General features: G+C 37.7%; 1 protein-coding gene across 6 annotated transcripts in view; it reads right to left on the bottom strand.

Moving 5' to 3' along the window:
• Elys (AT hook containing transcription factor 1 homolog) overlaps positions 1–13,830 on the bottom strand; it is a 269,815-nt gene that overhangs the window by 176,883 nt on the left and 79,102 nt on the right. For all 6 annotated transcript variants that reach the window (XM_070089464.1, XM_070089469.1, XM_070089468.1 and 3 more), the window contains exons 12-13: positions 6,369–6,549; positions 1–109 (exon numbers count right to left, since the gene is read on the bottom strand). The exon at positions 1–109 is cut by the window's left edge and continues 38 nt beyond it. In XM_070089464.1, the coding sequence (XP_069945565.1) occupies positions 1–109; positions 6,369–6,549 (290 nt within the window). The remainder of the gene's footprint in view (positions 110–6,368; positions 6,550–13,830) is intronic.

The raw sequence follows: 13,830 nt of genomic DNA, 5'->3' as shown, positions 1-13,830 counted from the left end.
ATGGTGGTGATGATAGTGGTGAGGGAGGCAAGACTCGTCAGGTTTTGGTGAAGTGCTGTAATGCTCTCAGAACTCATCACTCCACCATCAGGATCAAATAATGGAAAACCTGAACATAATATAGTCAGAATTCATTAATCAAGGAAAATAACAGAAATTTCAGGACAATATAAAAAATTAATACTCAATGCATGCTAAAGTGCTCATGAATATTCATTCTGTCTGAATACAGTCTACATATATTTTACTATTATAATTTTTTTTTTTTTTTTTTGCCAAATCCCCAGTTAGAGCATAGAACTTGTACAGCAAATTCCTTTATCAGCTCAAGCTATATCTTTTCAAGTTTATGTTCTCTCCTATTATGCAGGCCACGTCTCCACCTGCCCATCACTTACTGCATGATTCTTATTATCTGGTCATGGACTGGGCTGCGGGGGCAGTGACCCTCGGAACATCCTCCAGGTATACCAAGCACTGCTTCCGCTGCACTGTATATCTGTGGGATTCCCACATAAAAAGCAGTAATCCTGTTCATAAAGCTCTAAATAAATATACCAGTGACACACACCTAACTAATTAATGCTTTTAATTTCTTTTGCAATACATGAAGCAGATGTTGCAGTGATTGTAGTACAAATGATTAGAAAGAGATGATTGTGGATGTTATGAATGAAAAGAAGATGGATGTCCCGGCTCTAAGTGAAACAAAGCTGAAGGGTAAAGGAGAGTTTCAGTGGGGAGAAATAAATGAGATTAGGTCAGGGGTTTCTAATAGAGTTAGAGCTACGGAAAGAGTAGCAAAAATTTCAAAGGATAAGTTATGGCAGGAAAAGAAGGAATATAAATGTATAAATTCAAGGATTATGTGGAGTAAAATAAGGGGAGGATGTGAAAAGTGTTTATGCACCTGGAGAAGAGAGAAAGATTTTAGGAAATTATGAGCAAGTGTGTGAGGAGTTTTAAACCAATGGAGAGAGTACTTGCTACTAGCAAGGGGCTAGTAACCCCTTCTCCTGTATAAATTACTAAATTTGAAAGGAGAAACTTTTGTTTTTATTTTTGGGCCACCCTGCCTCGGTGGGATACGGCCGAGTTGTTGAAAGAAGAAAAAACATGCAAGATTTCAGGTATGTCCTGCTACTTCTACTTACACTTAGGTCACACTACACTTCCATGAACAAGCATATATATACACACCCCTTAGTGTTTTCTTCTATTTCCTTACTAGTTCTTGTTCTGGTTTATTTCCTCTCATCTCCATTGGGAAGTGGAATAGAATTTTTCCTCCGTAACCCATGCATGTTGTAAGAGGCGGTTAAAATGCTGGGAGGAAGGGGCTAGTAACCCCTTCTGTGTTTATTACTAAATTTAAAAGGAGAAATTTTTGTTTTTTTCTTTTCTTTTGGGCCACCATGCCTCGGTGGGATACGGCTGGTGTGTTGAAAAAAGAAAGAAAAAGTTTACTGAGTATACCAGGTAAATTGTATGGCAGGGTTATTATTGAAAGAATTAGAGGTAAGACAGAGAGCAGGACTGCAGATGAGCAAGGAGGATATAGAATGGGTAGGGGATGTGTAGATCAGGTGTTTTCATTAAAGTATGTATGTGAACCATATTCAGATAAAGGTAGGGAAGCTTTTATTGCATTTATGGATTTAGAAAAGGCATATGATAGAGTGGATAAGGGAGAAATGTGGCAGATGCTGCAAGTGTAAGGAATAGGTAGTAAGTTACTAAATGTTGTAAAGAGTTTTTATGAGGATAGTGAGGCTCAGGTTAGGGTGTGTAGGAGAGAGGGAGATTATTTCCCAGTAAAAGTAGGTCTTAGCCAGTGATGTGTAATGTCACCATGGTTGCTTAACATATTTACAGATGGGGTTGTAAAAGAAGTAAATACTAAGGTGTTGGGGAGAGGGCTGGGATTAAATTACAAGGAATGAAATACAAAATGGGAGTTGGCACAGTTACTTTTTGTTGATGATATTGTGCTTCTGGGGATTCTAAAGTTGCAAAAGTTAGTGGACAAGTTTGGGAGTGTGTGTAAAGGTTGAAAGTGAATATTAGATAAGAGTAAGGTGATGAGGGTATCAAACAATTTAGATAAAGAAAAATTGGATATCACATTGGAGGGAGAGAGTATAGAAGAAGTGAATGTTTTCAGATATTTGGGAGTTGACTTGTCAGCAGATGTGTTTATGAAGGATGAGGTAAACAACATAACTGATGAAGGAAAAAAGGTGAGTGATGCATTGAGGTATCTGTGGAGACAAAGAATGTTATATATGGAGGCAAAGAAGGGAATGTATGAGAGTATAGTAGTACCAATACTCTTATATGGGTGTGAAGCATGAGTTGTAAATGCTGCAGCGAGGGGGCAGCTGGAGGCAGTGGAGATGTCGTGTCTAAGGGTAATGTGTGGTGTAAATATTATGCAGAGAATTTGTAGTGTGGAAATTAGGTGTGGAGTTACTACAAGTACAGCATTAGTCAGAAGGATGACGAGGGATTGTTGAGGTGGTTCGGTCATTTAGAGAGAATGGAACAAAGCAGAATGACTTGGAGTGTATAAATCTGTTGGGGAAGGAAGGTGGGGTAGGGGTCATCCCCGAAAAGGTTGGAGGGAGGGGTTAAAGGAGGTTTTGTGGGCGAGGGGCTTGGACTTCCAGCAAGCGTGTGTGAGCATGTTAGATAGGAATGAATGGAGATGAATGATTTTTGGGACCTGACGAGCTATTTGAGTGCGAGCAGGGTAACATTTTGTAAAGGGATTCAGGGATACTGGTGAGCCAGATTCGAGTGGGCTAGAAGAAGATAAATTATGTAACATCACAGTCACTAGTGAGATGGTTGTGAAGCAGATAGACAGACTGAAGCAAAATAAGTCGCCGGGTCCTGATGAGGTTTTTTCAAGGGTTCTTAAGGAATGCAAAATGGAACTCTATGAACCATTAACTAATATTTTTAATTTATCTCTTCAAACAGGTGTAGTGTCTGATATGTGGAAGATGGCTAATGTAACTCCTATTTTTAAAACAGGGGACAAGTCGTTACCGTCAAATTACTGCCCAATAAGCCTGACCTCAATTGTAGGCAAATTACTAGAGTCAATTATAGCTGAGATTATAAGAAGCCATCTCGATAAGCATAGCTTGATTGATGATACTCAGCATGGATTCACAAGAGGCCGGTCTTGTCTAACTAATTTATTAACTTTCTTCAGTAAAGCTTTTGAGGCTGTTGACCACAATAAAGAATTTGATATTATTTACTTAGATTTTAGTAAGGCTTTTGATAGAGTTCCGCACCATAGACTGTTAAAGAAAGTGGCAGCTCATGGCATTGGGGGAAAAGTGCTCTCGTGGATCGAGTCATGGCTCACCGACAGGAAGCAGAGAGTGTCCATAAATGGGGTTAAATCCGAGTGGGGATCTGTAACAGGTGGCGTTCCACAGGGATCAGTCTTGGGCCCATTGTTGTTTATAATATATATCAATGATCTTGATGAGGGAATTACTAGTGATATGAGCAAATTTGCCGATGACACAAAGATAGGTAGGATAATTGATTCAAACGTAGATGTTATGGAACTTCAGGAGGATTTAAACGAACTCTATTCTTGGTCAGAAAAGTGGCAGATGCAGTTCAATGTAGATAAATGCAAGGTTCTGAAGCTTGGGAGTGCCCATAACCCTAGTACTTATAAGTTAAATGATGTAGAACTTAGCCATACAGATTGCGAAAAGGACTTGTGGGTTATGGTGAGCAGCAACCTTAAACCAGCCTAAGCGTACGTAATAAGGCAAATAGATTACTGGGATTTATATCAAGAAGTGTAAGCAACAGAAGTCCAGAGGTCATACTGCAGCTTTATACATCATTAGTAAGGCCTCACCTAGATTATGCAGCTCAGTTCTGGTCTCCGTATTACAAAATGGACATAAATTCGTTAGAAAACATTCAGCGTAGGATGACTAAATTAATACATAGCATTAGAAATCTTCCTTATGAAGAAAGATTGAAGACTCTTAAGTTACATTCACTTGTTAGACGAAGAATGAGGGGAGACCTGATCGAAGTGTATAAGTGGAAGATATGTATTAATAAAGGGGATATTAATAAGGTCTTGAGGATGCGTCTCCAAGAGAGAACCCGCAGTAATGGATTTAAATTAGATAAGTTTAGATTTAGAAAGGACATAGGAAAGTATTGGTTTGGAAATAGGGTAGTTGATGAGTGGAACAGTCTACCTAGTTGGGTTATTGAGGCTGGGACTTTGGGTGGTTTCAAATCTAGGTTGGATAAGTACATGAGTGGGAGGGGTTGGATTTGAGTGGGACTTTCACATTAGAGCTTATTTCTTGGGTGGCATTGAAAATTGGGTTGGGCAAATGTTTTGTTAGTGGGATGAATTGTAAAGGACCTGCCTAGTATGGGCCAGCAGGCCTCCTGCAGTGTTCCTCCTTTCTTATGTTCTTATGTTAAATGGGAAGTACAATGCCTGCACTTTAAAGGAGTTTAGGATATTGGCAATTTGGAGGAACGTCTAAACTGCCATATCTGAGCACCTCTGTAAAGACAGCGATTATGTATGAGTGATGGTGAAAGTGTTGAATGATGAACGTTCTCTTTGGGTCACCTTGCCTTGGTGGGAAACGACCAACATGTTAAAAAAAATGAAGCAGTTTTTCTAAAGCAACAGACAACAATTTAAAATAACATCATAATATTTCAGGTCAATGAGAATATCAAGCACCATTTTTTTTTTTTCAACAAGTCAGCCGTCTCCCACCGAGGTAGGGTGACCCAAAAAGAAAGAAAATCCCCAAAAAGAAAATATTTTCATCATCATTCAACACTTTCACCTCACTCACACATAATCACTTTTTGCTGAGGTGCCCAGAATACAACAGCTTAGAAGTATATACGTATAAAAATACACAATATATCTCCCCAAACTGCCAATATCAAGCACCTATATTCCATTAACCTGTAAATGGTCCAAGCAGATCTACGTTCACATGTGTAGCGCTACAAAAGTAGATCTACGTTTTTTTTTACATATTTTCAGTTTTTTTTTTCAACAAGTCGGCCACCTCCCACCGAGGCAGGGTGACCCAAAAAAGAAAGAAAATCCCCAAAAAGAAAATACTTTCATCATCATTCAACACTTTCACCTCACTCACATATAATCACTGTTTTTGCAGAGGTGCTCAGAACACAACAGTTTAGAAGCATATACATATAAAGATACACAAAATATCCCTCCAAACTGCTAATATCCCGAAACCCCTCCTTTAGAGTGCAGGCACTGTACTTCCCATTTCCAGGACTCAAGTCCGGCTATATAAAAATAACCGGTTTCCCTGAATCCCTTCACTAAATATTACCATGCTCACACTCCAACAGATCGTCAGGTGGCAAATACCATTCATCTCCATTCACTCCTATCAAACATGCTCATGCACGCCTGCTGGAAGTCCAAGCCCCTCGTCCCTGAAACCTCCCTTACCCCTTCCTTCCAACCTTTTCGAGGACGACCCCTACCCAGTCTTCCTTCTACCGATTTAAATGCTCTCCAAATATAACAAATATAACAAAAAATATAATATAAAATATAACAAAATAATATATAATATAAAATATAACAAAAAAAGTAGATAGAAGTTTTTTACACATTTTCAAATGTAAAAAAACAAAAAAAAGATCTACTTTTTTTACATACTTTCAAATGTTGAAAAAACGTATATATACGTTTGGACCGTTTACGGGTTAAAGGTTCATTAGCTTTGTGGGCTTCAAAGGTTCCCTTCAAGTACAGCTAGAGTTATCACTTGGGAATTCCCATCTCTCAGGATAACGTGGAGGTTGGAGGAAATGGGTGAGTGACCCTCCTGTATCTCCCATCCTAATCCTTGCTCAGTTTACAGATTCTCATACCACAACCATCCCTTCTCCATGCAATTAGTGAATAGGAGAGAAGGAATGTGAGAAGAGAAAGACAAAAGAAATAGGAGGGAGGGAAAAGAAAGAGGAAGGTTAGATAGGACTCATCTGATTACTATACATGTATATTGTTTAGTTTCATTGGTGAAAAGTTAAATTAAATTAAATATGGAATAAAATGGTTCAAAAATACATCTCTCATTGTAACACAGGTGCCATGGGAAAGAAGGTTCTCAACACTCGAATAACAAATACCCTTTAAGAATGCATTAAGGTTGTAAGTAGGGAAGCCACTGTTAACAAAAGCATGTATGAAAGTTCACTGAAAGAGGAAGAAATAAGTAATACAGCATTAACAAGTGCTAACATAAATAACTATTATACTACCCAGATTATCTATGAAAGTGAAAAAAGCTACTCACTAAGACTGTCGTTTGCAGTCTTGATTGCAGACACTCGAGACCATGACCATTCCAGCAGAGACGGCAGTGAACAACCAAGGTTTGTAAAGCGTCCTTCGGAGAACTCGGCAACACACTGGACCAAGAGAGATACTAACTGCTGATCTAGTGCAACATTCAAGAGGGCCTCACGTTCAATTACCTGAAGAAAAGTAAAATATAAAATTAAAAGGCCGCTACAGTATTTTAAACAGTCAAACGATATAATATCAGAATGGTTATTTATGTAGCACAATGGTAGTAGAAATCTATGGACAGAGGAGCCGCACTAATTATGAGTGATGTCATAATACAGTAATGAATAGAAAATGGCACTGGCTATAGATGCAATGATACACTCAGGCTAAGTTTTCTGAACAAACACACTTCGATTACAAATCATTTCAGGTTGGGTTGGGTTCAGTTGGTTAATTCTCGTTAGCCAGTGTCACTGTCCAGCCCATTTCATCTCTTTACTTCTTTTTACTCTAAAGAAACATTTTTCTTTCTTCTGTGGCTTAGATATGTATAGTTTATGAATGCCCTGAAGCATTTTATTTTTCTGATACATCTACATAGTAGTCCTCTCAGTCTGGATTCATACCTTTGGATTTTTTCTATTTTCACTGTTTTACTAAACATGAGTTCCACACTGGTTTTGCATAATCCAAGATTAGTCGCTTGATGTAGAGATGTGTTTTTTGAAAATCTTTCGTCTAGATTTCTAAAGACTATTCTTATGTTTGACAGTAAAGTTTGGAGATACATTACAAGCTAATACTTTAACCCTTAACCCTTTCAGGGTCCAGAGGCCAAATTACTACAAAGTGTGTACCAGGGCCCAAGAATTTTCAAAAAAATAATTTTGTTATTTTTTCTTATGAAATGGTAGAGAATCTTTTTCTGAAGGTAATAAAACAAAAACTACGAAATTTGATGGAAAATTGACGAAATTATGTTCTCGCGAATTCTGAAGTGTCGGCAATATTTACGCATCGGCGATTTTGCCAACTTTGACTCCCATTTTAGGCCAATTACAGTATTCCAGTCAACCAAATTCCTAGCTATTTCACTAGTATTACTTCTATCGATTGAGCACAAGAAATCGCCAAGTCAACTGTTTCAACAACAAAATAAAGTGACCGGAAATTGGTAATTTGGCCAATTTAATGCAAAGTTCAAAATATTCCAATTTCAAAATAGGGTCAAGAATAAACAATATAGGCATTCCTGGCACTAAACCAACATTTCCTCTGTTCATTAGTTACATTTTCAGGCTTTACAAATGAATTCCATTTTTATTTTTTATTCACATAATGAATTTTTATTCAAACCAAAAAAAATAGAAGATTTACTGTTATGCAATACTGTAATAATTTTATAAATAACATCACCACATTTGTGAATGTATATTAGACCCACCAGCTGCCATGTAAACATGTGAGGTCATTTGTTTACTCTTGAACATCGGCAAAAATTTAACATTTCTGCTACTTTGAGCTCAGTTTAAAGCCATTTCCAGTACTAAAACCAATCAAAATCATCTTTATTTTTGTAGTATATCTTCCATTCTATCAAATGAGACCACGAAATTGCAAATACAACTATAAAAAAACTTACGAAAAAACACTGCAAAGTCACTGTTTTAATCGAAAATTATGGTCTCATTTTTTTTCGCTCATTTTGCACTGTGTGCTGCAGGATATGTTTTATGTGGTGCACACATACCACAGATATATTCTCTCATATCTAGGCCCAAATTTACTGCTCACAGCTTATCAGAGTGAACTGAGCTCATGGCGCAGATCTACGGTTTGGACCCTGAACGTAAAGCCGTAGATCAACGGCACGGGCCCTGAAAGGGTTAAACTGTCCAAACATAGACCTACGTTTGTTTACATGTGTAGCGCTCCGAAAGCATGTAAAATAGAAAGTTCGGAGCGCTATGCACGTGAACGCAGATCTACGTTTGAAGAGTTTAACCCTTTCAGGGTCAGCAGGCCCTCTCCTAAACTTGTTCTCAGGGTCGGAAATTTTTCGGAGGGAATGCCCACTTTGAGCCCTATTTTCCGCCAATTCCAATGTACCAGTCGACAAAAATCATAATCATGATTTCGCTAGAACTCCATTTTTTCTATCGAATGAGTACAAGAAACCACCCATTTACTGATTTCAACTATCCAATAAAGTGGTCAGAGATTGGCAATTTTGCCAATTTCACACAAATTTCAAAAGGTGCCAATTTCCAAATAGGGTCCAGAATAAACAAGACAGACATTCCTGGCACTAAAATACCATTTTTGCTGTTCATTAGTCATATCCCCAGGCCTCTCTTACATTTCTTTTGCTCTCCACTTTGAATTTTCATTCTCACAAATAAAATAGAAGATTTACTGTTATGCAGACTACTGCATTAGTGTAGAAATGGTATAAATAATATCAGTGCACTTGTGAAAGAATATTAGACTCACCAGTTGACGTGTATTGGACACATGGCATGATTTGCTTACTTTTGAACTTTGGCAAAAATTGAACATTTCTGCTACTTTGAGCTCAATTTCAAGGCACTTTTCATTGTGAAACCAATCAAATTCATCTCAATTTCTGTAATATGTCTTCCATTCTATAAAATGAGACCAGGAAAACTAGAATACAACCATAAATAGCACATGAAAATACATTGCAAAGTCGCTGTTTTAAAGCAAAAACATGGTCGTAGTCTTTTTTTCTCATTATGCACTGTGTGTTGCAGGATTTTTTTATATACTGTGCACACTGACCACATAGACCCATTCTTTCATATATAGGCCTACCAGCTTTCTCTCACTAGATTTGAAGGTGCTAGAATTTATGCGTACTGGTACGGCACCAACCCTGGCGTGCAAGCCGTACTAGTATGGCACCAACCCTGAAAGGGATAAGGGTTAAATGGACCAGTACTGAGGTTCTACACTGTTGTAATTTGAGAGAGAGTATCATATTACAAACTTGGATAAATATTTTAAGCTTGGAGTCTAGACAAACTCTTCTAAGAGATATTATCCAAGAACAGTAGCAGCTAAAAAAAAAAAAAAAAAAAAAAAAAAAACAGTAGTCTAGCAGCATCAGTGACTGTACATATAAAACAAAAAGAATAATTAAAAATTATTAAATTAACAAAGTCAGCTCAACTTATACATTAGCACACTTTGAATCATATGACTGTCATATTGGTATCTTATATTCGAACATTCTATCATCGTAATCCAATGCAGTATTTCTAGTACTGGCACTAATTTTAACTACCATAATTTCAGATTTCTGGGGTTGCCACACCAACCTGCCACTACTTGCTGTATAAGTCATTCCAATTTCTTTTTCTCCATTTATTGTTATAACCTACTCACTTTTAGCCCCAGCCATGGTTCCAAAGAGTAAAACAAATGCATTTCATTATGTAAAGCACATACACCATACACTGTCCATAAAAGATAAAGTGGCTCTGAAGCCACTGTCGGTCACCACGAGATCAGCTCACTCAGATAAGCTGTGACCAGTAAATTTGGGCCTACATATGAGAGAATAGGTCTGTGTGGTAAGTGTGAATCATATAAAAAAATCCTGCAGCAAGCAGTACATAATAAAAAAAAAAAACTGCAACCATGTTTATGGTGTAAGCTCAACTTTGTGGAGTATTTTCGCATGGTTGTACAATGGAACCTCTACTTGCGAGCGCATCCACGTGCGAGTTTCTCCAAATACGAGCAGTCGATGGGTCGATTTTTTGGGCAGGTTCCTTGACGCTGGTGAGGGGCTGTTGCTCTTGATGTAGGAAATTGTATTTCATTTGTTTGTTGGGCTATCTTATTGAAACTTGGGCAATGTATGATGGAAAGAATGCATCTTAACGTACACCAAAAATGAAAGAAATTGGAGCATAAACAATGGAGTTCACTTCTCCTCAATTAGCCACCCCTTAGCGGTATTTTCGTATGGTTTTTATGATTGTATTCTCGTTTTTTTGGTCTCATTTGATAGAATGGAAGATATATTACAGAAATAGATATGATTTTGAATGCTTTCGCAACGAAAAGTACCTTGAAATTGAGCTCAACGTAAGAGAAATGTTCGATTGCTTGGCTAATTTCAAGAGTAAACAAATGACGTTACTGTCCATTCTAATATGCAGTCGTGAATGGGTTGACATTATTTATACAATTATTGCAATAAGGCATAACAGTAAATCTTACATTTTTTATGTGAATAAAAATTACAAATTATGTATTTTTTTTTTTTTTTCAACAAGTCGGCCGTCTCCCACCAAGGCAGGGTAATAATAATAATAATAATAATAATAATATGTATAATAATAATAGTATAATACAATAATAATAATTCGTATAATAATATAATACAATAATAACAATAATATGTATAATAATATAATACAATAATAACAATAATATGTATAATAATACATATGATAATAATGTACTACATAATAATAATTATAATAATAGACGGCTTCAAAAGGCTGTCATTAGATGGCACTGTTTACCACAACAGAGGGAGCGGTTGTGGCCGCCTCCACCTGTTACATATTGACATATTTTCTTCATTCTAGAGTATATATCAGGTTTCTACGTTATTTATATTGTTTATTATTTCACATTAGATGAACTGTGACAGATAAGCAAGCCGTAGAGTTGATGATAGTGAAATATTCAAGGAGTATTTTGTCCTGTCTCCAGACAGGACAAAATACTCCTTGTCATTATACATGTGGCGGCGGCCACCACAGCCGCCACATATATAATGACATTTTATTCATTCTAGAGTATATATCAGGTTTCTATGTTATTTATATTGCTTGCTGTGTCATATTAGATGAACTGTGATAGATAAATAAGCCATATAGATGATATTAGCGAAATTATTCAAGAAGTATTCTGTCTGGTCTCCAGACAAACCCTCGCCCACCACCGACACCACCCATACCACTACATGAATTACATATTTTATTCATTTTAGAGTATATATCAGGTTTCTATGTTATTTATATTGTTTATTGTCATAATAGATGAAGTGAGATAGATAAATAAGCCGTAGAGTTGATATTAGCGAAATTATTGAAGTACAGAATTCCACTGGAACAGATTAATTGCATTTCAAATAATTTAAATGAGGAAAATTGACTCTGCAAACGAGCAAATCCAGTTGCGAGCAAGGTCATGGAATGGATTCAACTCGCAAGTAGAGGTTCCACTGTATTCTCATTTTTTTTTTGATCTCATTTGATAGAATGGAAGATATATTACAGAAATAGATATAATTTTGATTGGTTTCACACCAGATAGTACTTTAAAATTGAGTTCAAAGTAGCAGAAATGTTCGATTTTTGCTGATGTTCAAGAGTAAACAAATGACGTCACTGTCAGATATGTGTCCAACTGGGTGGTCTAATACGCAGTCACGAATGGGTCGACATTATTTATACAATTATTACAATAATGCAGTAGTCTGCATAACAGTAAATCTTCTATTTTTTGTGTGAATAAAAATTGAAAATGGAAAGCAAGCATAATATAGGAGGGACCTGGAGATGTGACTAATGAACAGATAAAAATGTTATTTTAGTGCTAGGAATGTTTGCATTGTTTATTCTGGACCATATTTTGAAATTTGTGTGAAATGGGCCAAATTACCAATTTCTGACCACTTTATTGGATAGTTGAAATAGGTGAATGGGCAGTTTTTTGTACCCAGTCGACAGAATAGAAGGAATACTAGCGAAATAGCTATGAGTTTGGTAGGCTGGAACAATGGAATGGACCAAAAATAGGGTGTAAAGTAGGTGAAATTGCTGATGTGTAAATATGGCCATTGAGTTTAGCATGTTCTAACCTAACCACTCTGTAATCCGGCAAAATCACTAAACCTGCACCCTACAGGCAACGATGATGTCGGATTAGTGATGGCCAACCCGTACTATATAAATCTGCTTCTTTTTTTATGATCTATATTATTAACCCTTTCACTGTCAGTCCCATTGTATCACGGCTTTGAAGCCACTGTCGGTCCTGTAGTATGATGCCATTAACTCAGCTCACTCAGATAAGCTGTGAGTGGCAAATCTGGGCTTAGATATGAGAGAATGGGTCTATGGGTTAAGTGTGCATTATATAAAAAAAATCCTGCAGTACGCAGTGCGTCAGAAAAAAACTGACTGCTTTTACTGCGTATTTTTGTATGGTTTTTATAGTTGTATTCTTGTTTTCATTTGATAGAATAGAAGATACATTACAAAAATAGAGATGATTTTGATTGGTTTCGGGACAAAATAGCTAGAACATGAGCTCAAATTAAATTAGACACATGTGCAACTCTTGGGTATCTTTATTGAGGAAACGTTTTGCCACACAGTGGCTTCATCAGTCCATACAAAGGAGAATCTTGAAGAACAGGAGGAGAATGAGGTAATCAGTCCCTCAACCTTGAGTCGATGTGGTCAGTCCATCAATCTTGAATAGAATACGGCATACGTGCTGAGAAGGAGCTTATAAACCGTTGGCAGGAGAGGTGCAGCAGTCATAGGTCGTGTAACATTTGTTCAATGTTGAAGTAGGTCGTGCCCAAGAATTAGGCAAGCGAAGAATTCCCAAGTATTAAGATCCCAAGAATTTGCAGTGTCTGACAGGTTTGTAGATGAATGGTTCAGAGAACCGACATGTTGATAAATTAGACTCAGTGGTCAGTCGTCAGTCAGTACTCAGTGGTCAGTCGTCAGTACTCAGTGGTCAGTCGTCACGTGAGGTCACAGACCCTGAGCTGCCTTGGGGATTAGTGTGGACGGTTACAAAGCATGGCTTGCTTCTGCAGTGTTTTAAAAATTGAGGTTGGAGAGTTGAAGGAGGAGGTCTTGCTTCTCCAGGAGGAGATTAGGAGGCTGAAGGTCCACCTCAATGGGTCTGGGAGAGAGTGTGAGGTGGCTGGAGTTGTGGGGAATGAGGCTTCTAGCAGCGAGGTGCAGTCTGTCTCTTGCTGTGAGGAGGCTGTAGTTGGGGAGGCAGCAACGGCTACCAGCAGTGAGGTGCAGCCCAGCACCTGCTACAAGTGGCGAGTAGTTCACAGTAATGGAAGGCGCATCAGAGTAAGGAAAGTTAAGAGTGAAGATCTGAAGGTAGGAAATCGCTTCTCTGTTCTTCAGGATGAATGTACTTCAGTGGCCAGTGAAGGTAAGGGTACTACTGCCCCTGCTAATGGAGGTAAGCGCATTCTTGTGGTTGGTGACTCTCAGGTAAGATACATTGACCGTGCTTTTTGTAATAGGAATAAGAAGATGAGAGATAGAGTGTGCTTCCCTGGAGCTGGTGTTGGGGACATTGTCAACAGGCTGGATAATATCATGTCAGGTAATGGGAGCAAGCCCATTATCTGTCTCAGTGCTGGTGGAAATGATACTGGG

Source organism: Cherax quadricarinatus, chromosome 28, assembly GCF_038502225.1.
Source record: "Cherax quadricarinatus isolate ZL_2023a chromosome 28, ASM3850222v1, whole genome shotgun sequence".
NCBI classification, from domain to species: Eukaryota; Metazoa; Arthropoda; class Malacostraca; order Decapoda; family Parastacidae; genus Cherax; species Cherax quadricarinatus.
This window is presented reverse-complemented; position numbering and strand designations above follow the sequence as displayed.